This window comes from Macaca fascicularis, chromosome Y, assembly GCF_037993035.2.
Source record: "Macaca fascicularis isolate 582-1 chromosome Y, T2T-MFA8v1.1".
Lineage (NCBI taxonomy): Eukaryota > Metazoa > Chordata > Mammalia > Primates > Cercopithecidae > Macaca > Macaca fascicularis.
The window spans coordinates 1,760,265-1,786,286 of record NC_132903.1 but is presented as its reverse complement, the minus strand read 5'-3'; the positions used below and the strand labels follow the sequence as shown (position 1 = coordinate 1,786,286).

At 49.6% G+C, this 26,022-nt stretch overlaps 1 protein-coding gene across 15 annotated transcripts in view; it reads left to right on the top strand.

The window, feature by feature from the left end:
* Nucleotides 1-26,022, top strand: part of LOC102121273 (polyprenol dehydrogenase) — a 389,469-nt gene that overhangs the window by 279,716 nt on the left and 83,731 nt on the right. For 13 of the 15 annotated variants that reach the window (XR_010584122.2, XM_074030407.1, XM_074030409.1 and 10 more), the window contains one exon: nt 15,719-15,926. Coding sequence is in view for 14 of the 15 variants with exons in the window: in XM_074030407.1 (XP_073886508.1) it covers nt 15,719-15,926 (208 nt within the window). In the remaining variant the exon portion in view is untranslated. Of the gene's footprint in view, nt 1-10,062; nt 10,882-15,718; nt 15,927-26,022 lie in introns of those variants that run through there. The other 2 variants (XM_074030417.1, XM_074030418.1) reach the window with 1 other exon arrangement.

The following is a 26,022-nucleotide window of genomic DNA, read 5'->3' as shown; positions in this document are numbered from 1 at the left end:
GGCTCACTGCAACCTCCGCCTCCTGGGTTCAAGCGATTCTCCTGCCTCAGCCTCCTGAGTAGCTGGGACTACAGGGACGCGTCGCCACGCCCGGCTAATTTTTGTATTTTTAGTAGAGACGGGGGTTCACCATGTTGGCCAGGATGGTCTCCATCTCCTGAACTCGTGATCCACCCGCCTCGGCCTCCCAAAGTGCTGGGATGACAGGCGTGAGCCACCGCGCCCAGCCAGTTCCCCCTAGTTTTTTTGAGACGTACAATTCAACCCCCACTGCTTTTCTTTTCCTGTTCTCCTCCTTTGCTTCAGCGGTTTGATTATGGAAAATGAATATTGATGACAGGCGTTCACCTGAGCCACGTTTCATTTCTGCTTGATTACTCTGCAGAGGACAGTGACAGTGCTAACAGATGCCGTCTCTGAGCTTTCTGGAAACTTCCTTGTTGATGGCACTGACTCTTTCCAAATATGCCCCTTTTTCATAATTCGTACCTTCGACTGACCTCTTAAAGGAGAGAACATTGCTTTGCCGGGGCTGCCGTAATAAAATACCATGGACCCAGTGGCGTAAACAGCAGACATTGATTCTCCCACAGTTCTGGAGGCTGGAGGCCCCAGATCAAGATGTGGGTGGGGCTGACTCCTCCTGAGGCCTCTCTCCTTGGGTCGTGGACACCGTCTTCTCCCTGTGTCCTCACAGGGTCATCCCTCTGTGTGTGTCTGTGTCCTCATCTCCTCTTCTTATGAGGTGTCTTAGTCCATTTCAGGCTGCTGTCACAGAATAACATAAACTGGGTGACTTATAAACAACAGACTTTGATTCTTCCACAGTCCTGGAGGCTGGACGTGTGAGATGAGTGTATGGGCAGGGCTGGTTCCTCCTGAGGCCTCTCTCCTGGGCTTGTAGATGCCGTCTTCTCCCTGTGTCCTCACAGGCTCAACCCTCTGTGTGTGTCTATGTCCTCATCCCCTCTTCTTATGAGATGTCTCAGTCCATTTCAGGCTGCTGTCACAGAATACCGTAGATTGGGTGGCTTATAAACAACAGACTTGATTCTCCCACAGTCCTGGAGGCCGGAGGTCTGAGATGAAGGTGTGGGCAGGGCTGGTCCCTCCTGAGGCCTCTCTCCTGGGCTTGGAGACGCCGTCTTCTCCCTGTGTCCTCACAGGCTCATCCCTCTGTGTGTATCTGTGTCCTCATCTCCTCCTCTTATGAGATGTCTTAGTCTATTTCAGGCTGCTGTCACAGAATACCAGAGACTGGGTGGCTTAGAAACAACAGACATCGATTCTCCCACAGTCCTGGAGGTTGGAAGTCTGAGATGAAGGTGTGGGCAGGGCTGGTTCCTCCTGAGGCCTCTCTCCTGGGCTTGCAGATGTCATCATCGCCCTGTGTCCTCCCTTGGTTGTCCCTCTGTATGTGTCTGTGTCCTCATCTCCTCTTCTTATAAGGACCTCAGTCCTATTGGATCAGGACCCACCCTCTGACCTCATTTTACCTGAGTCACCTCTTTAAAGACTCCATCTCCGGCCAGGTGCAGTGGCTCACGCCTGTAATCCCATCACTTTGGGAGGCCGAGGCGGGAGGATTACCTGAGGTCAGGAGGTCAAGACCAGCCTGGATAACATGGTGAAATCCCGCCTTCACTTAAGAAAATACAAAATTAGCCAAGTGTCGTAGCAGGCGCCTGTCATCCCAGCTACTCGGGAGGCTGGGGCAGGAGAATCGCATGAACCTGGGAGGCGGAGGTTGCAGTGAGCCAAGATCACGCCACTGCACTCCAGCCTGGTGACAGAGCGAGACTCCGTCTCAAATAAAATAAAATAAAGTAAAATACATGGTGGGTGAGGCCACAGTAGAAAGAACAATGATTCTTTCGCATCCATGAGGACGCCCCTGTGATAGAAACCCTGCTACGTGCTGTGAATTTCAAACACTGAAGTCAGTCATTGCCGGCCATTCAGCGAGACCACGTGACCGAAGCACACTTTGTTTTGACATGCTTATCAATTGTGCGTAGTGACAAGCTGTCAATAGCTTTGGATAGGTGCATTGAACCGGTCACCTCGCTCATGTCGTAGAAGTTGGTGGCTTCATGTTCAAGAAGTAACACGCCCCAAGTTGAGCTGACGTTTGCCAGGGTACGGGCTGGAGTTATGGAATACAATCAGGTGCCCAGCGCTCAAGAGCCAATGTGTTTGTGATTGATCCCAGATGTTTGTGATTGATACCAGACATTCAATCTGAACTGTAACTCGTGTCACCCGAAGACCATAGTGGCTGCCACCAGGGTACCACAGGGAACGGCCTGGGTGAGCAAACCCAGACATGATGTTCCGAAGAGTGGCCGTGACTCCTTTGGTGGAATGTGTCCTTCTGGATCTTTCTTCTCAATAGCTTGTGTGTGGGAGGAAATATAGACAGACACTCAGCAAACTAACACAAGAACAGAAAACCAAGCACCGCATATTCTCACTCGTAAGTGGGAGTTGAACAATGAGAACCTGTAGGACACAGGGAGGGGAACGTCACACACCGGGGCCTGTCGGGGGTGGGGAGTAGGGCCCGGAGAGCATTAGGAGAAATGCCTAATGTAGATCATGGGTTGATGGATGCAGCAAACCCCCATGGCACGTGTATACCTATAGAACAAACCTGCACATTCTGCACATGTGCCCCAGAACTTAAAGTATAATAAAAATAAAAAGTGGAAACACCACCACACACACACACACACAAAACCATAGGAAGCTAACAAAAGTGATCAAGTCAGGAACCAGCAGGTGTGGTCAGATGAATCATAGACTAGAGGCTCAGAAACCATGAGTATGAGATGCCATTTCCTAGCTCTCTCCTAGCTGCATTCTCGGGGCAGAGCTGGGCTTGGTGCCTGAGCAGAGATTGGATGATGCAGCCATAAGCCAAGGGATGCCTAGAAACACCAGAATCTGCAAGAGGCAGCAAGGATCCTTCCCTGGAGCCTGCAGAGGCAGTGCGGCCCTGTAGATGCTTTGGTTTCACCGAGTTCTGTCCGGAACATCGGTGTGGATTCTCTGAGCCACACTAGGACCAGCCACTGTGGATTCTCTGAGTTGTACTAAGGGCAGACACGTGGATTCTCTGAGCCACACTAGGGTCAGCCACGTGGGTTCTCTGAGCCACACTGGAACCAGCCACCATGGATTCCCTGAGCCACACTAGAACCAGCCACGTGGATTCTGAGCCACACTAGGGCCAGCCACGTGGATTCTCTGAATCACACTAAGGGCAGCCAGATGGATTCTCTCAGCCACACTAGGGTCAGCCACATGGGTTCTCTGAGCCACACTGGAACCAGCCACCATGGATTCCCTGAGCCACACTAGAACCAGCCATGTGGATTCTGAGCCACACTAGAACCAGCCACGTGGATTCTGAGCCACACTAGGGCCAGCCACGTGGATTCTCTGAATCACACTAAGGGCAGCCAGATGGATTCTCTCAGCCACACTAGGGTCAGCCACATGGATTCTCTCAGCCACATGGATTCCCTGAGCCACACTAGAACCAGCCACGTGGATTCTGAGCCACACTAGGACCAGCCACAAGGGTTCTCTGAGTCACACTAGGACCAGGCATATGATTTCTGTGAGTCACACTAGGACTAGCCACGAGAGTTCTCTGAGCCACATTAGGACCAGCCACGTGGTTTCTCTCAGCCATAGTAGGACCAGCGACGAGAGTTCTCTGAGCCACACCAGGACCAGCCACATGCGTTCTCTGAGCCATGCTAGGGCCAGCCATACAGAAGCTTTGGGATTTTGGGACGTCTGCCATGAGTAATGGCGTAAGATCTCTAGGGAGCGAGGGGGTACTTCACTTCCTTACTTTCATGGGTTTTCTTCCTTTACATCTTAGCACGTAAAATGTGTGCAGGACCGGGCACGCCAAGTCTTTACTCCTGTGAATAGTGCCACAGTAAACGTATGTGTACATGTGTCTTTATAGTAGAATGTACAAGCCCATCAAAAAGTGGGCCAATGATATGAACAGAGACTTCTCCAAAGAAGACATTTATGCAGCCAACAAGCGTATGAAAAAGCCCATCATCACTGGTCATTAGAGAAATGCAAATCAAAACCACAGTGAGATACCATCTCACGCCAGTTAGAATGGCCATCATTAAAAAGTCAGGAAACAGGCTGGGCGCGGCGGCTCACGCCTGGAATCCCAGCACTTTGGGAGGCCGAGGCGGGTGGATCATGAGGTCAGGAGATCAAGACCATCCTGGCTAGCATGGTGAAACCCCGTCTTTACTAAAAATACAAAAAATTAGCTGGGCGAGGTGGTGGGCGCCTGTAGTCTCAGCTACTCGGGAGGCTGAGGCAGGAGAATGGCGTGAACCCCAGGAGGCAGAGCTTGCAGTGAGCTGAGATCCCACCGCTGCACTCCAGCCTGGGCGGCACAGCGAGACTCCGTCTCAAAAAAAAAAAAAAGGTCAGGAAACAACAGGTGCTGGAGAGGATGTGGAGAAATAGGAACACTTTTACACTGTTGGTGGGAGTGTAATCTAGTTCGACCATTGTGGAAGACAGTGTAGCACTTCCTCAAGGATCTGGAACTATTCATTGATACTTTGCTATTTTTTTCTTTTATATAGGAATATGTTGAAAGATAGATAAATATAACCAAGTGTAAAAGTATGCAAAAGAGGATGTATAATGTGTGCATACATACTTCCATGTATATTTTTTGAGACGGGGTGTCTGTGATACAATTAAAGGGTTGCTGGCCAGGTGTGGTGGCTCACACCTGTAATCCCAGCACTTTGGGAGGCTGAGGCAGGCTGATCACCTGAGGTGCACAATCCACCCAGTCTGTGGTATTCTGTGACAGCAGCCTGACATGGACTAAGACACCTCATAAGAAGAGGGGACGAGGACAGACACCCATCGCCCAGACTGGAGTTCAGTGGCACCATCTCAGCTCACTGCAACCTCCGCCTCCCGGGTTTAAGTGATTCTCTTGCCTCAGCCACCTGAGTAGCTGGGATAACAGGCGTCCGCTACCACACCTGGCTAATTTTTTTATTTTTAGCAAAGAGATGGAGTTTTGCTGTGTTGCCTAGACTGGTCTTGAACTCCTGACCTCAAATGCTCCACCTACCTCAGCCTCCCAAAGTGCTGGGATTACCAGGTATGAGCCACCGGGCCCAGCCAGAGGCTTTTATTTCCTATAACAAAAATGTTTACAATATCACACAACATCTTGATGGTTACAGAGACAGATAATTGTCATGAAACTAGGAATGATTGTCAGGAAACAATCTCACGCCAAAAGTAGGGATAACTACTTTCTTTATTTGAGTCTTCTTCTAGGAGACCAAATAACAAGCCTTTAACTGTTTTTTGTTTGTTTTTGTTCTTGTTTTTTTTTTTTTTTTTTTGAGACGGAGTCTTGCTCTGTCACCCAGGCTAGACTGGAGTGCAGTGGCATGATCTTGGCCCACTGCAACGTCCGCCTCCCGGGTTCAAGCAATTCTCCTGCTTCAGCCTCCCAAGTAGCTGAGATGTTAGGCACGTGCCACCATGCCTGGCTAATTTTAGTATTTTGTTGCACAGACTGGAGTGCAGTAGCAGGATCTCAGCTGACTGCAACCTCCACCTCCCGGTTTCAAGCAATTCTCCTGCCTCAGCCTCCCCAGTAGTTGGGATTATAGGTATGTGCCACCACGCCAGGCTAACTTGTTGTTTTGTATTTTCAGTAGAGACGGAGTTTCACCATGTTGGCCAGGCTGGTCTTGAACTCCTGACCTCAAGTGATCCACCTGCCTCAGCCTCCCAAAGTGCTGGGATTACAGCTGTGAGCCACTGTGCCTGGCCAACAAGGCTTCCTTTAATTCTTTTTGTTTAATGTTTACCAAAAGGGATGACACAGTTGAAAAGCGGCTTTTACACAACTCTTTCCTAGACCAGAAAAATCAGTATCAACAGGGATCTTGTTTGAAATGCAGATGCTTGGGCCGGGCACGGTGGCTCACACCTGTCATCCCAGCACTTTGGGAGGCCGAGGCGGGTGGATCACCTGAGGTCGGGAGTTTGAGACCAGCCTGGCCAACACGGTGAAACCCCGTCTCTACTAAAAATACAAAAATTAGCCAGGCCTGGTGGCACACACGTGTAATCCTAGCTACTCAGGAAGCTGAGGCAGGAGAATTGCTTCAACTGGGACTCAAAAGGCAGAGGTTGCAGTGAGCCAAGATCCTGCCACTGCCCTCCAGCCTGGGCTACAAAGCAAGATTCTATCTCAAAAGGAAAAAAGAAAAGAAATGCAGATGCTCACATTCTCAGATCATCCTCCAGATCTGCTAAGCCCAAATTTTGGAGAGCAGGGGTTGGCGAGCAGACGGTCTTTGGGGAATTCTGATGCATGCTAAAATGTGAGAACCACTTGAATTTAAAATACACCGCCTTTTTTTTTTTTTTTTTTTTGGTATGAAAGATGTGATTCTTGGCTTTCGCCTGATATAATTATTGCCAGTAATTAGTGTTAATTGCCAAGATTGATTTACTGGCTTGGAAAATTAGTGTTCTTGTAAAGGAATAAATCACAGCGTTGTAATGTATTCCAAAAATCCAAGAGAGTTTTTACACATGAGAGAGCCCGTCTCCTCAACTTGGCTGTACCGAATCATCCCCGTGGTGAAATAAATTTCAGTGGAAAGCACTTTGGGACGCCGAGGCGGGTGGATCACCTGAGGTCAGGAGTTCGAGACCAGCCTGGTCAACATGGCAAAACCTCATCTCTACTAAAATTACAAAAATTAGCCAGGCATGGTGGCATATGCCTGTAATCTCAGCTACTTGGGAGGCTGAAGCAGGAGAATTGCTTGAACCAGGGAGGCGGAAGTTGCAGTGAACCAAGATCATGCTATTGCACTCCAGCCTGGGCGACAGAGCAAGACTCCATCGCAAAAAAAAAAAAAAAAGGGCCGGCACAATGGTTCACACCTGTAATCCCAGCACTTTGGGAGGCCGAGGGGGGCAGATCACGAAGTCAGGAGATCAAGACAAACCAGGCCAACACGGTGAAACCCCATCTCTACTAAAAATACAAAAATTAGCTGAGCGTGGTTGTGCGCACCTGTAGTCCCAGCCACTCAGGAGACTGAGGCAGGAGAATCCCTTGAACCCGGGAGACGGAGCTTGCAGTGAGCTGAGATTGCACCACTGCACTCCAGCCTGGTGACAGAGCGAGACTCCGTCTCAAAAAGAAAAAAGACTTCTCTTTGTTCACAGTGTTTTCTGAGTTCCTGGTGGGCGGCTTGTTATCAAGGATATTAAATGTAGGTGATAGTTATGAAGACTATTAAATGTAGATATCCTACAAAGAGTGTAATGGAGTTGTTTGTACTGTCAAAGGGAAAATTCAATTTAGACATGAAGGATTGTTATAATACTTACAAGTGTGTTGGATGCCACCCGTTCTTGCTCATTAAAACAGTGATTATCATCAGGTTTAATGAGCAGTGGAAAAATAGCTCCAGTCAACTAGGTTATGAGCAGTTGATTGAGTTTCTGTAATTGCATTGGCCATTTCATTACGCATGGATGTCCTGCAACTGAAATATGTTGCAATACATAGGCAGTCAACATTAAAAAAAAAAACAGAAAACCTCCATCATCTTTGCTTCTGCACAAGTACCTGTGAAAGTGGATAAATAATCAATGCAAAAACTGCCTGTTGATCCGTATAAAAGGACACCGCCTACCGAGACTGGCTGTTGGGGCACCGAGATATGACACGTATGCATCCTACATTATCCATCACAATAACTTACAAAGGTTCCTTTTTTTTTTTTTTTTTTTTTTTTTGAGACAGAGTCTTACTCCGTCGCCCAGGCTGGGGTGCAGTGGCACGATCTCGACCCATTGCAATCTTCACCTCCCAGGTTCACGCCTGCCACCACGCCCAGCTAATTTTTTGTATTCTTGATAGAGACAGGGTTTCACCTTGTTACGATCTCCTGACCTTGTGATCCACCCACCTCAGCCTCCCAAAGTGCTGGGATTACAGGCGTGAGCCACCGCGCCCGGTCTTATAAACACTCAAAGTATGTTCAGCCTTCACGATTTTTAATAACAAGAAGAGAGTAATGCTTTATATAATCAGCGAGAAATGGAGAACTCAAATACCCTTTTTTAAGATCCAGATTTAGCAGCAAGTGGTTGTTCTTCAGTTTGTTCTTCAACAAGAAAACTCATTGAATGATTTTTGTTTTGTTTTGTTGTTTTGGACAGCGTCTCCCTGTCTCGCCCAGGCTGGAGTGCAGTGGCGCCATCTTGGCTGACTGCCGTGTCTGCCTCCCAGGCTCAAATGGTTTTCTCCCACCTCAGCCTTGCAACTAGCTGGGACCACAGGTGTGCTTTACCGCACCCAGCTACTGTTTTGTAGTTTTTGTAGAGGTAAGGTCTTACTATACTGCCCAGGCTGGTCTCGAACTCCTGTACTCAAGGGACCTGCCTGCCTCAGTCTCCCTAAGTGCTCAGATTATGTGCGTGAGCCACCACACCCGGCCTAATACCAACGACTTTTGTCAGTCCTTAGGGTTTCGTTTACAAGCCTTAATGGGTGTGTTCTGTGTATCTGCTTTCATGATTTTCCATTTCTGGTGTGGATATTTCTTCATCCCTAACCCCCACCCCGGGACTCTCTCCTGAACCTACGTGCCCCTCTTGGATTGATTTCTTCACCTCCCGTAGAGAAATGTACTGACTTTCCCCCGCCCCCACACCGTATTTTTAAACAATCTTCGTTGTCTCTTCTCCACGCACGCTGCTGCGTAAAACCGTAATTACAGAACCAACCCCACCATTTACTCTGGAAAAATCTGCCTTTGGATGATGCATTGTCTGCTTTTTCAAGTAACCATGCCTCCGACCCATCAGTCAGATCCCGGAGATCCAGAACCAAATGCTTGTAGGTGATATTTGAAAGACGCTCATGCCAGCAGGAAAGCCAGTCCTTGCCTCTCTGCACTTAATAACTCTCTGTTTCCTGGACCCTCCTCTTCCCCCCGGGGTGAGGAGATTGGAGAACTTTGCCTTAAAAAGGTGTCTGGACAGTAATTGGGGGTTTGCAGTTTATCTTGGATCAAAGAGGGGACTTGAGCTGTGCACTGCGCAATTTCCTTGTCTTAATTCTTCCAGTCTCTTAAATTTCTTTCTATTTATTTTTTATTATTTTTAAAATTTTTTTATTTTTTTGAGACAGAGTTTTCCTCTTGTCACCCAGGCTGGAGTGCAATGGCACGATCTCAGTCAGCTCACTGCAACCTCCACTTCCCGGGTTCAAGTGATTCTCCTGCCTCAGCCTCCAGAGTAGCTGGGACTACAGGCACCCACCCCCACGCCCGGCTAATTTTTGTATTTTCAGTAGAGACGCGGTTTCACTATGTTGGTCATTCTGGTCTCTGTTTGAAATGCTTGTTCCCCGGTGCCATAAATAAATAGCACTTGAACATAAATTTAATTTCCTCAGCAAGGCCATTTTTATACTTTCTGCAGGAAGGGTACACTCGATAGCAGTTTGACCACGAGGGTACAGCGAACAAAGGAGACAGAGAGTACAGCGAACAAAGGCGACAGGGTCATTTATAACCGGACACGTCCACCCCACGCTGTGTCTGGTTTCCATGGGCTGGAACGGGCCCTCACATTCCGTATTTGTCCCGATCAGCCAGCAACTTAGAACTTGTTAAAAGAGGCGAAGGCAGAGGAGAACAAAGGAAGGAGGAAGTCACTTGTGGAATGGTGGGAAAAGTAAAGACAGACCCAAATAAGGAAGGAGGAACACGCTCTGACCTCATGCTTGCTTGGACCAGCATAAGCACGCCAGGGCAGATATTTAGGCTACGTTGTGGGAGCTCGGGACATAAAGTACATGGATTTCTTTGTCACGGCTAGCGGATACTTACGAACGTTCGCGCAGGTCTTGGAATACATTTCGCTTCTCAGAGAAGTTCCTACGTATTCCTAATTAGATGGGGAGGAAAGTCTTTGAAGAGGAACCTTTATTTTTTCCAGGCCCAATGTCAGATTCTGGCGTGCGGCTTTCTGCTCCCCATGGCTGCGTGACGAGACAGCGGCTGGAGGCGGAACTGGGTCCCTGGAGGGCATAAGTGAGGGCGTCACTTCTCCTCATGAAGCAATTCAAATATGCCTTTTGGACAACGGCAAGGGACATCTCAGAAAATCTCAGCTCAGGTTGCGATTCCCCCCGGGGCGAGCTTCCCGAGCCGTGTGATCCCCTCTGTCTCCGGTTACACGAAGGTGGGAGCATTGCTTGGTTGCTAAGAGCACAGTGTTGGGGCTCAGAAAACGATCCCCTAAATGTTTCAGAGGCATTGGAACCAGAGCAACTCTGCCATGTTGAATCGGGTCTGGGTAAGATGCGGCCGAGACCGGCTGGGCTGCCTTCTCTGGAGGTGGGTGAGGCAATTCCAAGTCACAGGATGACAGAGGACGTCAGCACAAGGCACAGGTCACAGAGACCCTGCTGATAAAGCAGGTTGCGGGAAAGCCGGCAAATTCCGCCAAAACCGAGATGGCGATGAGAGTGACCGCTGGGCATCCTCTCTGGTCATGATACGCTAATTCTAATGCATTAGCTGCTAGGAAACAGTGTGCAGATGCCACGACATGGTCTGAAAGTGGGGATGGACCTTCAGCTGCGGGAATTGGTGACCCCTTTCCTAGAAGACTCATGAGTAATCCACCCCTTGGTTAGCGGATCATCAAGAAATAACCGTAAAAATGGGCAACCAGCAGCTCTCGGGGCTGCTCTGGCTATGGAGTACACATTCTTTATTCCTCTACTCTCCTAATAAACTTGCTTTCACTTTACTCTGTGGACCGCCCCGGAGTTCTTTCCACAAGATCCAAGAACCCTTTCGAACTGCTGAAGGGATGGGGTGATGTGCCCACCTCCGCCTCCCAAGGTGCTGCTGGGATTATAGATGGGACCCACTGCCCCCAGCCGGAATAGACTTTTTCACTCAATTTTTAATTTTTTTTTTTTTTTTTGAGATGGAGTCTCACTCTGTTGCCCAGGCTAGAGTGCAGTGGCGCAATCTCGACTCACTGCAACCTCCACCTCCTGGGTTCCAGCGATTCTCCTGCCTCAGCCTCCCGAGTAGCTGCGGCTACAGGCATGCGCCACCACTCTTGGCTAATTTTTTGTATTTTTAGTAGAGACGCGGTTTCACCGTGTTTGTTAGGATGGTCTCGATCTCCTGACCTCATGATCCGCCCGCCTCGAGCTCCCAAAGCCCTGGGATTACAGATGTGAGCCATCGTGCCCAGCCCAAGGTTTAATTTCTTAATATCAATTTCAAGCAGTGGTTTTAGTAAAAGATATTCACAGGCCAGGTGTGGTGGCTCACGCCTGTGATCCCAGCACTTTGGGAGGTCAAGATGGGCGGTTCACTTGAAGTCGGGAGTTCGAGACTGGCCTGGCCAACACAGTGAAACCCCAGCTGTACTGGAAATACAAAAATTAGCCGGGCGTGGTGTCGGGCACCTGTATTCCCAGCTACTCGGGAGGCTGAGGCAGGAGAATCACTTGAACCCGGGAGGCAGAGGTTGCAGTGAGCCAAGATCGTGCCACCGCACTCCAGCGTGGGCTACAGAGCAAGACTCTTTCTCAAAAAAAAAAAAAAAAAAAACCACACAAAAAGGGCCAGGCATGGTGGCTCACGCCTGTAATCCCAGCACTTTGGGAGGCTGAGGTGGGGGGATCACGAGGTCAGGAGATCGAGACCATCCCGGCTAACACGGTGAAACCCCGTCTCTACTAAAAATAAAAATAAAAACATTAGCCGGGCGTGGTGGCGGGCGCCTGCAGTCCCAGCAACTCAGGAGGCTGAGGCAGGAGAATGGCGTGAACCCGGGAGGTGGAGGTTGCAGTGAGCCAAGATTATGCCACTGCACTCCAGACTGGGCGACAGAACGAGACTCCGTCGCAACAAAAAAACCAAAAAAAAGAGATATATGATTTTAAAGATTGAGTTACATGTGAAGTTGCCCTCCCAAAAGGTATGTACAAGTGTATGTGCACGCCCTTCCTTTGGGTGTCCGGCCAATTCTCCCCGTGTTCTTCACAGTGGAAATGATGGTTTCTCGGAATGTTGCCAGTGTTACAGGAAAACAGATGGAGGGTCATTCCCTCTGAAGATCTGCTGAAAAATCAACTTGCAAAAGCAGATGAATGGGAGAAAAGGCATACAATGTTTACTCAGTGTATACGTACATGCTTTCATCTTCTTGGTTTTCTTTTACGTGCTTGCCTTGGGAAAAGCATTCTCATTTTTCTTCTCCAGATCTTCTCCAGAGTCTCGCTCCGTCGCCCAGGCTGGAGTGCAGTGGCGTGATCTCAGCTCACTGCAAGCTCCGCCTCCTGGGTTCACGCCATTCTCTTGCCTCAGCCTCCCGAGTAGCTGGGACTACAGGCGCCCGCCACCACGCCCGGCTCACTTTTTGTATTTTTAGTAGAGATGGGGGTTCACCGTATCAGCCAGGATGGTCTCAAACTCATGACCTGGGGATCCGCCCACTTCAGCCTCTCAAAGTGCTAGGATGACAGGTGTGAGCCACCGCACCTGACCCTCAATATTGTATTGTTATTCAGGAACAGCCTTTGTTGGTAAGAGGTATTGGATTTTCACTGATGCGTTTTCTGAAACACATATGATGACAGATGTCTTTCTTTTAATCTTTGGAATGTGTTAAACATTCTTTTAGGCTTTTTGATCTTATTTAACATAATTATCATGCTGATATTCAAAATATATCTGAGATGGCTTTGCGAACCCCGAAAACTTGAGACAGGTGTCAGTTAATTTAGAAACTCTGTTTTGCCACATTTGAGGACGCGTGCCTGTGACACAGCCTTAGGAAATCCTGACGACATGGGTGCAAGGTCGTTGGGGCACAGCTTTTGTGGTTGTTGTTGTTGTTGTTGTTTTTGAGACAGTGTCACTCTGTTGCCTAGGCTGGAGTGCAAATGGTGCAATCTCAGCTCACTGCAATCTGCGCCTCCCAGGTTCAAGCAATTCTCCTGCCTCAGCCTCCTGAGTAGCTGGGACTACAGGCACATGCTACGTTGCCTGGCTAATTTTTTAATTTTTTTTTTAGTAGAGATGGGGTTTTGCCATGTTGGCCAGCCTGGTCTCGAACTCCTGACCTTGTGATCTGCCCACCTTGGCCTCCCAAAGTGCTGGGATTACAGGCGTGAGCCACTGCGTCTGGCCACAGCTTGGTTTTATACGTTTTAGGGAGACATGAGACATCAATCAATATATGTAAGAACTACGTTGGGGTGGGTGCTGTGGCTCACACCTGTAAACCCAGCACTTTGGGAGGCTGAGGCGGGTGGATCACCTGAGGTCAGGAGATCGAGACCAACCTGGCCAACATGGTGAAACCCCATCTCCACTAAAAATACAAAAAGTTAACTGGACGCGGTGGCAGGCTCCGGTAATCCCAGCTACTCGAGAGGCTGAGGCAGGAGGATGGCTTGAACCCAGGAGGCGGAGGTTGCAGTGAGCCGAGATTGTGCCATTGCACTCCAGCCTGGGTAACAAGAGCAAACTCCATCTCAAATATAAAGAAGTAGGGTCCTTGACAGGTGGGGACAACTGGAAACAGGGAGGGGGCTTCCAGGTCACAGGTGAGACCCAGATGGTTGCGTTCGTTTGGATTTCTGATGAGCCTTCCCGAAGGAGGGGATCAGATATGCGTCTGTCTCAGTGAGCACAGGCATGACTTTGAATAGAATGAAAGGCAGGTTTGCCTTCAGCGGGTTCCAGCTGGACTTTTCCTTTGAGCTTCCTGATTTTGGAGGGCCAAGATATTTTCCTTTCACACCTTCCATCAGGATACATATACCATGTAGTTAATTCAGAAAATTAGGCCGGGTGCGGTGGCTCACGCCTGTCATCCCAGCACTTTGGGAGACCAAGGCGGGCGGATCACGAGGTCGGGAGATCGAGACCATCCTGGCTAACACGGTGAAACCCCATCTCTACTAAAAATACAGAAAACTAGCCAGGCGTGGTAGTGGGCGCCTGTAGTCCCAGCTACTCGGGAGGCTGAGGCAGGAGAATGACTTGAACTCGGGAGGCGGAGCTTGCAGTGAGCTGAGATTGTGCCACCGCACTCCAGCCTGGGCGACACAGCAAGTCTATGTCTCAAAAAATAATAATAAAAATAAAAAATAGAATATATATCTAAAAGAAGCAATGAACCTTCATCCACCTTGAAATATTGTTACAATAATTGTGTAGCAAATTGATCGCCTCTGGGCATCTTCGGAGCCCAGAGGAAAGGACATTATTGCTCAAATACTTCTCTTTGTCTTATTTAAAAGAACTATGAGGCCAATTCTAAGGCCAATGATGTATTCCTAACATTAAATTCTAAAAGGAGTCTATAATGGTTGTGTGCCTTCAAGGGACATTATGTAACAACACAAATAACATCTCTTTAAAAAGTGTTTCTAAGGCATCAAGAGAAAAAGTGGAACATATTTACAGGAGCAAAGCTGGAAACATCCAGTTTTCTCTGTGTCTGATGATTGAGGTTACCGGAGAGGGGAGAGGCACGTTTCTCACTTTACCACGGTTATCTGATCGATTTTTATCACTATGTCCTTGATACTAAAACATTTCTCTAAACTGCTTGAACCAAGGTGCAAAGAGTTTAACGCGTGCTTAGTACACTGCAGAGCTTGCAATAGATGTGAGGGAAATTCTTGATAGCTTGGTAAGTTTGCCAAATTGCTCTTATGGATGTCTTTTATGATTTGAGACTCAAGAAGACCACATGTGGCCAGGCGCGGTGGCTCACGCTTGTCGTCCCAGCACTTTGGGAGGCCAAGGCGGGTGGATCACCCGAGGTCAGGAGTTCAAGACCAGCCTGGCCAACATGGTGAAACCCCATCTCTAGTAAAAATACAAAAAATTAGCCGGGTTTGGTGACGGGAGCCTGTCATCCCAGCTACTCTGGAGGCTGAGGCACGCGATTCGCTTGAACCTGGAAGGCGGAGGTTGTGCCACTGTACTCCAGCCTGGGTGACAGAATGAGAATCTGTCTCAAAAAAACAAAAAAAAAAAAAACAAGACCACATGGAAAGCCAGGTGCAGTGGCTCCTGCCTGTAATCCCAGCACTTTGGGAGGCTGAAGCAGGTGAATAACTTGAGGTCAGGAGTTTGAGACCAGCGTGGTCAATATGGTAAAACTCCAGTCTTTACTGAAAATACAGAACATTAGCAGAGTGTGGTGGCAGGTGCCTGTAGTCCCAGCTACTGGAGAGGCTGAGGCAGGAGAAGCGCTTGAACCGGACAGGTGTAGGTTGCAGTGAGCCAAGATTGCACCACTGCACTCCAGCCTGGGCGACAGAGTGAGACTCTGTCTCAAAAAAAGTTAAATAAAAATAAAAAATTAGTAACGTAATTTAACGTGTCTGACCCCAATACAATTAAGGGATGAGTCTGTAATACGAAGGTGAACTAGAACAATCCGCACGCATTGGAAAACTGGCCAAGAGATGGCATGATCACACGTGGGTCCAGGGCAGGCGGCTGCCTATAGATGTGGCCACTGGCACAGATGCTGCGCGGGTGAGGCCCTTAGGCAGGAATATACCGTCAGCCTCTGACACCTCCTCCTGCTTGCCCCGCAGTGCCTGCTACTCAGCCCACGCAGCGTACGCCCAGAGCAAGCTGGCCCTCGTCCTGTTCACCTACCACCTCCAGCGGCTGCTGGCGGCTGAGGGAAGCCACGTGACCGCCAACGTGGTGGACCCTGGGGTGGTCCACACGGACCTCTACCAGCACGTGTTCTGGGGCACCCGTCTGGTAATGAAGCTTTTCAGCTGGTTGCTTTTCAAGGTAAGCCCCTTCTGCTTCTCTGATTCATGGCTACACGTGAAGATGCTGCGGGAAAGGGGGTCCCAATCCAGACCCCAAGGGAAGGTTCTTGGATCTCGTGCAAGAAAGAATTCAGGAGGAGTCTGCGGTGCACGGCGAAAGCAAGTTTATTGAGAAAGTAGAGGAATAAAGAATGGCTGCTCCGTAGACAGACCAGCCCTGAGGGTTGCTGGTGGCCCATTTTTATGGTTATTTCTTGATGATACGCTAAACAAGGGATGGATTATTCATGCCTCCCCTTTTTAGACCGTACAGGGTAGCTTTCTGATGTTGCCGTGGCATTTGTAAGTGTCATGGTGCTGGTGGGAGTGTAGCAGTGAGGACAACCAGAGGTCACTCTCGTCTCCATTTTGCTTTTTGTGGGTTCTGGCCGACTTCTTTACTGCAACCTGTTGTATCAGCAAGGTCTTTCTGACCTGTACCTTGTACCGACCTCTTATCTCATCCTGCGACTTGGAATGCCTTAACCGTCTGGGAATGCAGCCCAGTAGGTCTCCGCCTCATTTCACCCAGCCCCCATTCAAGATGGAGTCACTGGTTCACACACCTCTGACGCAGCCACTTCCAGGCCGCGTGTGCGGTGTTGGGGCTCGCATTTGGTGATGTGTTTGTACATTCTCACCCCAAAGCCTTGGTTGCCTGCGAGCTCGGTGGGTGACGCTGTGTAGCTGTGTAGCGTAGGGAACGGAAAGGCCAAGGGAAAAACATCCCCCTTTGCATTTTGAAGGTTGGCTGAAAAATCAACGCCCAAAATACAGTTTCCCTTATTGAAAGATGAATAAAGGAAATGACAGGCAAGTGTATTCTCATACATGGAGGAGAATGTCAGAGGAACTGCCCCGTTGCAGAAGGGGGTACACATGCTTTTGTCCTCTTCTCCTTAGGGGAAAGGGAGTGGGGGATTGGGGGGGAATTTAGGGAACAGCAAATGATTTTTAAGGGAAGTCAATGGGTTTGAGCATGTACAGTGGCCCAAAAACAGATCATGTGTTTTGTTGTTGTTGTTTGTTTGCTTGTTTTTTTTTTTGAGATGGAGTTTCGTGCTTTGTTGCCCAGACTGGAGTGCGGTGGCACGACCTCTGCCCAGTGCAGCCTCCGCCTCCCGGGTTCAAGCGATTCTCCTGCCTCAGCCTCCGGAGTAGCTGGGATTACAGGCGTGAACCCCCACAGCCGGCTAATTTTGTATTTTTAGTAGAGATGGGGTTTCGCCATGTTGGCCAGGCTGGTCTTGAACTCCTGACCTCATGATCCGCCCGCCTCGGCCTCCCAAAGTGCTGGGATGACAGGCCTGAGCCACCGCGCCCGGCCTCAGATAATGGTTTATGACGAGTCTGTCCAGGGACAGAGGCTGTTGAGCCCGCAGAACAGACAGTGGTTTATGAGAATTCTCTGCAGGGCTGTTGGCAGACGTCAGTCTTTCCTCCCGCGATGTGGGTTCAGAAGCTCAGGGAAGGGGCCAGTGGTCATTTTTCTTCTCTGGCGGGTCCGGACTTCAGGGAATTTCAGAGAACAATTTTATCCTGTGCATCGGGAGACACAGAGGACCCAGGACGGGGAGGTCAGAGAGATCTTGAGGCGTCTTCAGTTCCGCGGGATAAAGCCCTATACTTTGGGATATTGGTTTTTAAGATCCAGCCACTGAATGGTCCCACGTTTCTGCAATGATCTGTGTTGTTGTGATGCGTTATCTTCTTAAGCACTGCAGGATTTCATGCCCCAGCCATTCCCTTGAGTTTTTTTCTCTGTCTGTTTGTTTGAGATGGAATCTCTCTGTCGCCCAGGCTGCAGTGCCGTGGTATGATCTCAGCTCACAGCAACCTCCGCCTCCTGGGTTCAAGCAATTCTCCTACCTCAGCCTCCTGAGTAGCTGGGACTACAGGTGTGCACCACCACGCCTGGCTAGTTTTTGTATTTTTAGTAAAGACAGGGTTTCACCATGTTGGCCAGGCAGGTCTCGAACTCCTGACCTGCCTCAAGTAATCTGCCCGCCTTGGTCTCCCGAAGTGCTGGGATGACAGAAGTGAGCGACCGTGCCTGTCCCCCTTGAGGTCTTTTGCAGTGATATGTGTCTGGGAGCTATAGATTTACTTTCTTTCCTGTCTATCTCAAGTTGGGATTCTAAAGTTTTAATGATTTGTTTACAAAACAAAGAAAGAACCTCGAGAAGCTTTTCTGTTTTTCCTATTACCTTGCAGAATCGTCTAATTAGCATTTTTTAAAAGCACCTGCTTTTGAAACACTGCCACGATTCGCCTTCAAAACCGCGTGGGTTGAGGAATTTTCAGAAGAGCGATTCTAACTCAGCTTTCAAAATTCCTGGGGCGTCTATTGCTTCGTTGAAGTTTTCCACCTCTTTCTGAGTCAGTTTAGACAGCTTTTCCCTTAGATAATTGTCTGTTTCGTCAAGTTTTGGAATTAATGCTTGGTTACAAATTTCCTTTTCTCCCTCTTGGACTCCTGGCATTGCTCTTCGTTTCATCTGAAAGTCTCTCATGAAATGAGCTGCGCTCCTCCATCGCACACGTTTTCGGGGGATTAATTCCTTCCCTTATTTTGCAGTTTGCTTTCTTATCAATTCTTCTTCGAATCTCTAATTCCTCAAGCAATGGAATTTCTTTTTTTCTTTTTCCTTTTTTTTGTTTTTTGAGACAGAGTCTCGCTGTGTCACCCAGGCTGGCGTGCAGTGGCGTGGTCTCGGCTCACTGCAACCTCCGCCTCCCGGGTTCAAGTGATTCTCCTGCCTCAGCCTCCCCAGTAGCTGGGATTACAGGTGCCCGCCACCATGCCTGGCTAACTGTTGTATTTTTAGTAGGGATGGGGTTGCACCATGTTGCCCAGGCTGGTCTCGAACTCCTGACCTCAGGTGATCCGCCCGCCTCGGCCTCCCTACGTGCTGGGATGACAGTCGTGAGCCACTGCGCCCAACTGTACTGCCCTTATTTTGCAGTTTGCTTTCTTATCCATTGTTCTTTGCATCTCTAGTTCCTCAAGCAAAGGAATTTCAAAATATTAGTTACTGTATTAAGCACTAAGTTTTTGCTAGCAAGACACCACAATTTGGATACATTCCATGCTTATAAAACCCCCATGAATCCCTCAGAGTGACTTTGGTATCCAAGGAGAACATTTGCTGTTTTTCTCTTTTTAAATTTTTTTTTTTTTTTTTTTTGAGACGGAGTCTGCCTCTGTGGCCCAGGCTGGAGTGCAGTGGCACGATCTTGGCTCACTGCAAGCTCTGCCTCCCGGGTTCACGCCATTCTCCTGCCTCAGCTTCCCGAGCACCTGGGACCACAGGTGCCCACCACCACGCCTGGCTAATTTTGTGTGTGTGTGTGTGTGTGTGTGTATTTTTAGTAGAGACAGGGTTTCACCGTGTTAGCCAGAATGGTCTCGATCTGCTGACCTCGTGATCCGCCCTCCTCGGCCTCCCAGAGTGCTGGGATTACAGGCATGCGCCACCGCGCCCGGCCTCTCTTAAATTTTTTAGTGACCAGATCTTGCTCTGTTACCCTGGCTGCAGTGCATTTTTTTTTTTTGTAGAGACGGAATGTTGCTGTTCACCCAGGGTGGTCTTGTGCACTGGGATTATGATAGAATGCCTGGCGGCAGCCTTGAAATCCTGGCCTCAGGTGATTCTCCCACCTCTGCCTCCCAAAGTGCTGGGATGACAGGATGAGCCACCGTGGCTGGCCTTTTTTTTTTTTCCGTAAATATTTAACAAGCAAAGTGGAACTTTAGCCACATGAATCATTCTTTAATCCTTTGATCATCATCTGCAAATTTCGATTAAAAATAACCACGGGGCGTTGCTTGAGTCACACTCTGCCTTTGTATAAGAGACAACATGATGGAAACTTTAAAATTCTGGAGTAGAAGAAATATGCATTAGCCTGACAATGAAATTAAAATAATCTAAGAATTTTAAAGAAAAGGCTATCCAGCAGCAGTAGCTTGATGCTGCCTTTATAATGCTAATTCTGTATTGCTGTATATGTATTATTTACTAGTGCGTATGAATGCACGCATTGTATATTTAGACTTGGAAGATCAGCTGGGTGCCGTGTCTCATGCCTGTAATCCCAGCACTTTGGGAGGTCAAGCTGGGCAGATTACTTGAGGTCAAAAGTTCAAGACCACCCTGGCAAACATAGTGAAACACCATCTCTATTAAAAAATACAAAAAAATGAGCCAAGCGTCGTGGTGCGTGCCTGTCATCCAAGCTACTTGGGAGGCTGAGGCAGGAGAATTGCTTGAACCCAGGAGGCGGAGGTTGCAGTGAGCTGAGATTGCACCACTGCACTCCAGCCTGAAACTCCATCTCAAAAAAAAAAAACAAACCAAGAAAGACAAACGTTGCAGGACCTGCCCAGTGGTCCCTGGAGAGAATCTGTGTGACGTACATATCTCTGTGATGTTTCATATCATCTGAGGGCATAGTTGTGTGTCACTCTGAAGCCGCTGTCCTCTGTGTCATCAGAACACATGGACTCGATTCCAGTTTCACAGCCACTCACCTGGGCGACCAGTTACTACCTGGAGAAAAACCAGGAGGTTGGTTGGTTGGTTTTTGAGACGGGATCTCACCTTGTCCCCCAGGCTGGAGTGCAGTGGCACAATGACAGCTCATGGCAGCCTCGACCTGCTGGACTCAAACAATCATGCCACCTCCACCTCCTGAGTAGCTGGGACTACAGGAATGCACCACCACACCTGGCTAATTTTTTAAACATTTTTCGGTAGAGCCAGGGTCTTGCTACGTTGCTCAGCCTGGTCTCCAGTTCCTGGCCCCCAGCGATCCTTCTGCTGTGGCCTCCCCAAGCACTGGGATTATGGTTTGTGCGTTTATAAAGATGAGGGGTTTGATTTGTCCGGTATACAGATGCACCAGGCCATTCCTCATGCTGAGACATGCGGATGGTCTCAGCCTCGGTAGGAGAGTAGCTTATTAATCTTTCAGAGGGCACGTGTGCTCTTCAGACCTCTAGGAAGCTCCTCACAGCTTCATCAGTGAAACTCAGTAACCCCCTACAATGTAGGCCCCTCCGAGGGAGTCAGTGAACGTGACTGTTACCTCTCTTCCCACCCTCATTGTCTTAAGATCAATGGGTGTTACAAAAAAGAGCTATCGGCCACCGGGTTCCTGTGGTGACTCATGCCTGTAGTCCCAACACTTGGGGAGGCCAAAGCAGGTGGATCGCCTGAGGGCAGGAGTTTGAGACCAGCCTAACCAACATGGAGAAACCCCGTCTCTACTAGAAATACAAAAATTAGCCAGGTGCAGTGGCAGACACCTGTAATCCCAGCTACTTGGGAGGCTGAGACAGGAGAATCGCTTGAACCCAGGGGCGGAGATTGTGGTGAGCCGAGATCATGCCACTGCACTCCAGCCTGGGCAACAAGAGCGAAACTCCACCTCAAAAAAAAAAAAAAAAAAAAGCTATTGTAAATGCTGAGTGTATCAGCTCCACCGTACAGGACATCCTGACCACTTTGAAATCGTGTGATCAGGCCTGCCATCAACATGCACAAATTTGCAGTGTAGACTGTGCCCACTTCACCATGAAGCAGACCACTTGTATCATTGCTTGTCTTAAGCATGTGTTTGCATCCACCGTGCAGTCTAATGAAAATGTGTCTTGGGGTTGATTGGAACTTGGATTGACGTGCCGAGAGGGTGACGGGTTAATGAATCAAGTCAAGGATGCAGGTACTGGGAATTGTTTTTTATTTTTTTATTTTTTAAGATGGAGCTTTGCTCTGTTGCCCAGGCTGGAGTGCAGCGGTGCGATCTTGGCTCACTGCAACCTCCGCCTGCTGGGTTCAAGCAATTCTGCCTCAGCTTTCTGAGTAGCTGGGACCTCAGGTGCGTCCCACCATGCCTGGCTAATTTTTATATTTTTAGTAGAGACAGGGTTTCAGTAGGTTTCAATGTGACCTCGAACTCAGTCTCAAGTGAGCCACCTGCCTCAGCCTGCCAAAGTGCTGAGATTACAGGCATGAGACACCATACCCAGCCCCCCAATTTCTTTTTTTTTTTAAATAAACAAATCTAACCACCCTAGCTGGACCTTCTGTTTCACCTGGGGACTGTCCCTGACTACAGTCTCCACTGCGGCAAATCCCCATATAGTAATCACTCATACAATTCACTCCAGTCCCCCGTGCTCCACTGAAAATGCCCCAGGTGGCCGGGCGTGGTGGCTCACGCCTGTAATCCCAGTGCTTTGGGAGGCCGAGGCGGGTGGATCACCTGAGATCAGAAGTTGAAGACCAGCCTGGCCAACGTGGTAAAACCCCATCTCTACTAAAAATACAAAAATTAGCCGGGTGTGGTGGCGGGCGTCTGTCATCCCAGCTACTCGGGAGGCTGAGGCAGGAGAATCACTTGAACCCGGGAGCAGGAGGTTGCAGTGAGCCGAGATTGTACCACTGCGCTCCAGCCTGGGTGACAAGAGCGAAACTCCACCTCAGAAAAAAAAAGAAAAAAAAGAGAGGAAAAAAAGAAATTGCTCCAGGTGGAACCACCAGGGACTTCACCCCTTCCCTCCAACGTGCAAGCCTCGGCCCTGGTTGTTTCCTCCTCCACGCGTGCCCTTCCCCCAGGTATCCAGTCCCTCTCCTTCACTTCCTTCAGGCCTGTGCCAAAACCTCCGAACACAGGGCTTCGCCTGGGTGCTTGCTTTTCCCTTCACAAGGCTTTGTTTATCTTAATGGCTCCTCTCACCAACTGGCTTGTGTATTTATTGATTCCCTTATTTATTGTAAACTGAAGGAGTACAGGTACAGGTTTCTTTCTTTTTTTGAGATGCTCTGTTGCCTAGGCTGGAGTGCAGTGGCACGGTTTTGGCTCACTGCAACCCCTGCCCCCCGGGTTCAAGCGATTCTACTGCCTCAGGCCCCCGAGTAGCTGGGATTACAGGCATGTCCCACTATGCCCAGCTAATTTTCATATTTTTAATAGAGATGGGATTTCACCATGTTGGCCAGGATGGTCTTGATCTCTTGACGTCGTGATCCGCCTGCCTTGGCCTCCCAAAGTGCTGGGATGACACGCATGAGCCACTGTGCCCTGCCTGGCCTGGCTTATGTATTTATTGATTTGCTTATTTATTATAAATTCAAGGAATACAGGTGCAGATTTCTTGCATGGAGACATTGCACAGCGGAAGTCCGGGTTTCTGGTGAACCCATCACCCCAGCAATGAATACTATACCCGCAGGTGATTTTTTTCATGCTCCACCTCCTGCCAGCCTCCCGCCTTTCAAGGTCCTCATTGTCAGTCCATTCTCTGTGTCCGTGTAGACCCCACTGGTGAAGTCTCACTTGAAAGTCAGACAAGTGAGAACATGGCAGGATGGGCATTTGGCTTTCGGTGTCTGAGTAGTTGGTTAGGACAACGGCCTGCTTCTCACACGGAAGCTCTGTTTCCACTAAAATACAGCTTCCAATTTCCCTGCTGTTCCTCACTCCGAGCAGCACCATTCTGCTTTCTGTCTTGATGAGTCTGACTACTGAAGGGACCTTAGAAAGTGGAAACAGGCCGAGTGTGGTGGCTCACGCCTGTCATCCCAGCACTTTGGGAGACGGAGGCAGGTGTATCACCTGAGGTCACGAGTGCAAGACCAGCCTGACCAATATGGTAGAACCCCGTCTCTACTAAAAAATACAAAAATGAGCTCAGCGTGATGGCATACGCCTGCAGTCCTAGCTACTCGAGAGGCTGAGGCAGGAGAATGGCTTGAACCCAGGAGGTGAAGGCTGCAGTGAGCCGAGATTGTACCACTGCACTCCAGCCTGGGCGACAGAGCGAGACTCTGTCTCAAAAAATAAAAATAAAAAGTAAAATAATAAAATGAAAAGTGGAAACACGCAGTATTTGTCCATGTCACTGCAAAAGACATGATTTCCTTCTTTGATATGACTGCATCATATTCCACGGTGTGAATATACTATACTATACTGTTTTTTATCTTAGCCCGTCCTCTGCTGACACACACTTAGGGGGATTGCATATCTTTGCTGTTCTCAATACTGCTGCAGAAAACCTACAACAGCTGTGTGTGTGGATCAGGGCTCTGTGCCCGGATCAGGACTGTGTGCATGGATCAGGGCTCTGTGCCCGGATCAGGACTATGTGCGTGGATCAGGGCTCTGTGCCTGGATCAGGACTGTGTGCGTGGATCAGGGCTCTGTGCCTGGATCAGGACTACGTGCGTGGATCAGGGCTCTGTGCCTGGATCAGGACTATGTGCGTGGATCAGGGCTCTGTGCCTGGATCAGGACTATGTGCGTGGATCAGGGCTCTGTGCCTGGATCAGGACTATGTATGTGGATCAGGGCTCTGTGCCCAGATCAGGACTATGTATGTGGATCAGGGCTCTGTGCCTGGATCAGGGCTCTGTGCCTGGATCAGGACTATGTGCGTGGATCAGGGCTCTGTGCCTGGATCAGGGCTGTGTGCGTGGATCAGGGCTCTGTGCCTGGATCAGGACTATGTGCCCGGATCAGGACTATGTGTGTGGACCAGGGCTCTGTGCCTGGATCAGGACTATGTGCCCGGATCAGGACTATGTGCGTGGATCAGGGCTCTGTGCCTGGATCAGGACTATGTGCGTGGATCAGGACTATGTGCCCGGATCAGGACTATGTGCGTGGATCAGGGCTGTGTGCCTGGATCAGGACTGTGTACGTGGATCAGGGCTCTGTGCCTGGATCAGGACTATGTATGTGGATCAGGGCTCTGTGCCTGGATCAGGGCTCTGTGCCTGGATCAGGGCTCTGTGCCTGGATCAGGACTGTGTACATGGATCAGGGCTCTGTGCCTGGATCAGGACTATGTGCGTGGATCAGGGCTCTGTGCGTGGATCAGGACTATGTGTGTGGACCAGGGCTCTGTGCCTGGATCAGGGCTCTGTGCCTGGATCAGGACTGTGTACGTGGATCAGGGCTCTGTGCCTGGATCAGGAATGTGTATGTGGATCAGGGCTGTGTGCCTGGATCAGGACTATGTACGTGGATCAGGGCTCTGTGCCTGGATCAGCACTATGTGCGTGGATCAGGGCTGTGTGCCTGGATCAGGACTATGTGCGTGGATCAGGGCTCTGTGCCTGGATCAGGGCTGTGTGTGTGGATCAGGGCTCTGTGCCTGGATCAGGACTATGTATGTGGATCAGGGCTCTGTGTGCCTGGATCAGGACTATGTGCGTGGATCAGGGCTCTGTGCCTGGATCAGGACTGTGTGCGTGGATCAAGGCTCTGTGCCTGGATCAGGACTATGTACGTGGATCAGGGCTCTGTGCCTGGATCAGGACTATGTGTGTGGACCAGGGCTCTGTGCCTGGAAGGCAGGGAGGGAGGTGCTGAATGCATGTGTGTGGGTCTGGCTGTGTGCATGGATGAAGGTAGGGAGGCGGATGCTGACTGCATGTGTATGGAGCCAGCTGTGTGCATGGATCAGGGCTGTATGCATGGATCAGAGCTGTGTGCGTGGACCGGGGCTGTGTGTGTGGACCAGGGCTCTGTGCCTAGAAGGCAGGGAGGGAGGTGCTGAATGCATTTGTGTGGGTGTAGCTGTATTCATGGATCAGGGCTGTGTGCGTGGATCAGGGCTATGTTCATGGATCAGGGCTGTGTGTGTGGATCCCGGCTGTGTGCATGAATGAAGGCAGGGAGGGAGATATTGAATGCATGTGCATGGATTAGGGCTGTGTGCATGGATCATGGTTGTGTGCATTAATCAGGGCTGTGTGTATGGACTAGGGCTCTGTGCCTGGAAGGCAGGGAGGCATTTGTGTGGGTCTAGCTGTGTTCATGGATCAGGGCTGTGTGTGCATGGATCAGGGCTGTGTGCATGGATGAAGGCAGGGAGGGAGGTGCTGAATGCGTGTGTGTGGGTCCAGCTGTGTGCATGGATCAGGGCTGTGTGCATGGATCTGGGCTGTGTGCATGGATGAAGGCAGGGAGGGAAATATTGAATACATGTGCTTGGAGCCAGCTGTGTGCATGGATCAGGGCTGTGTGCATGGATCATGGTTGTGTGCATGGGTGAAGGCAGG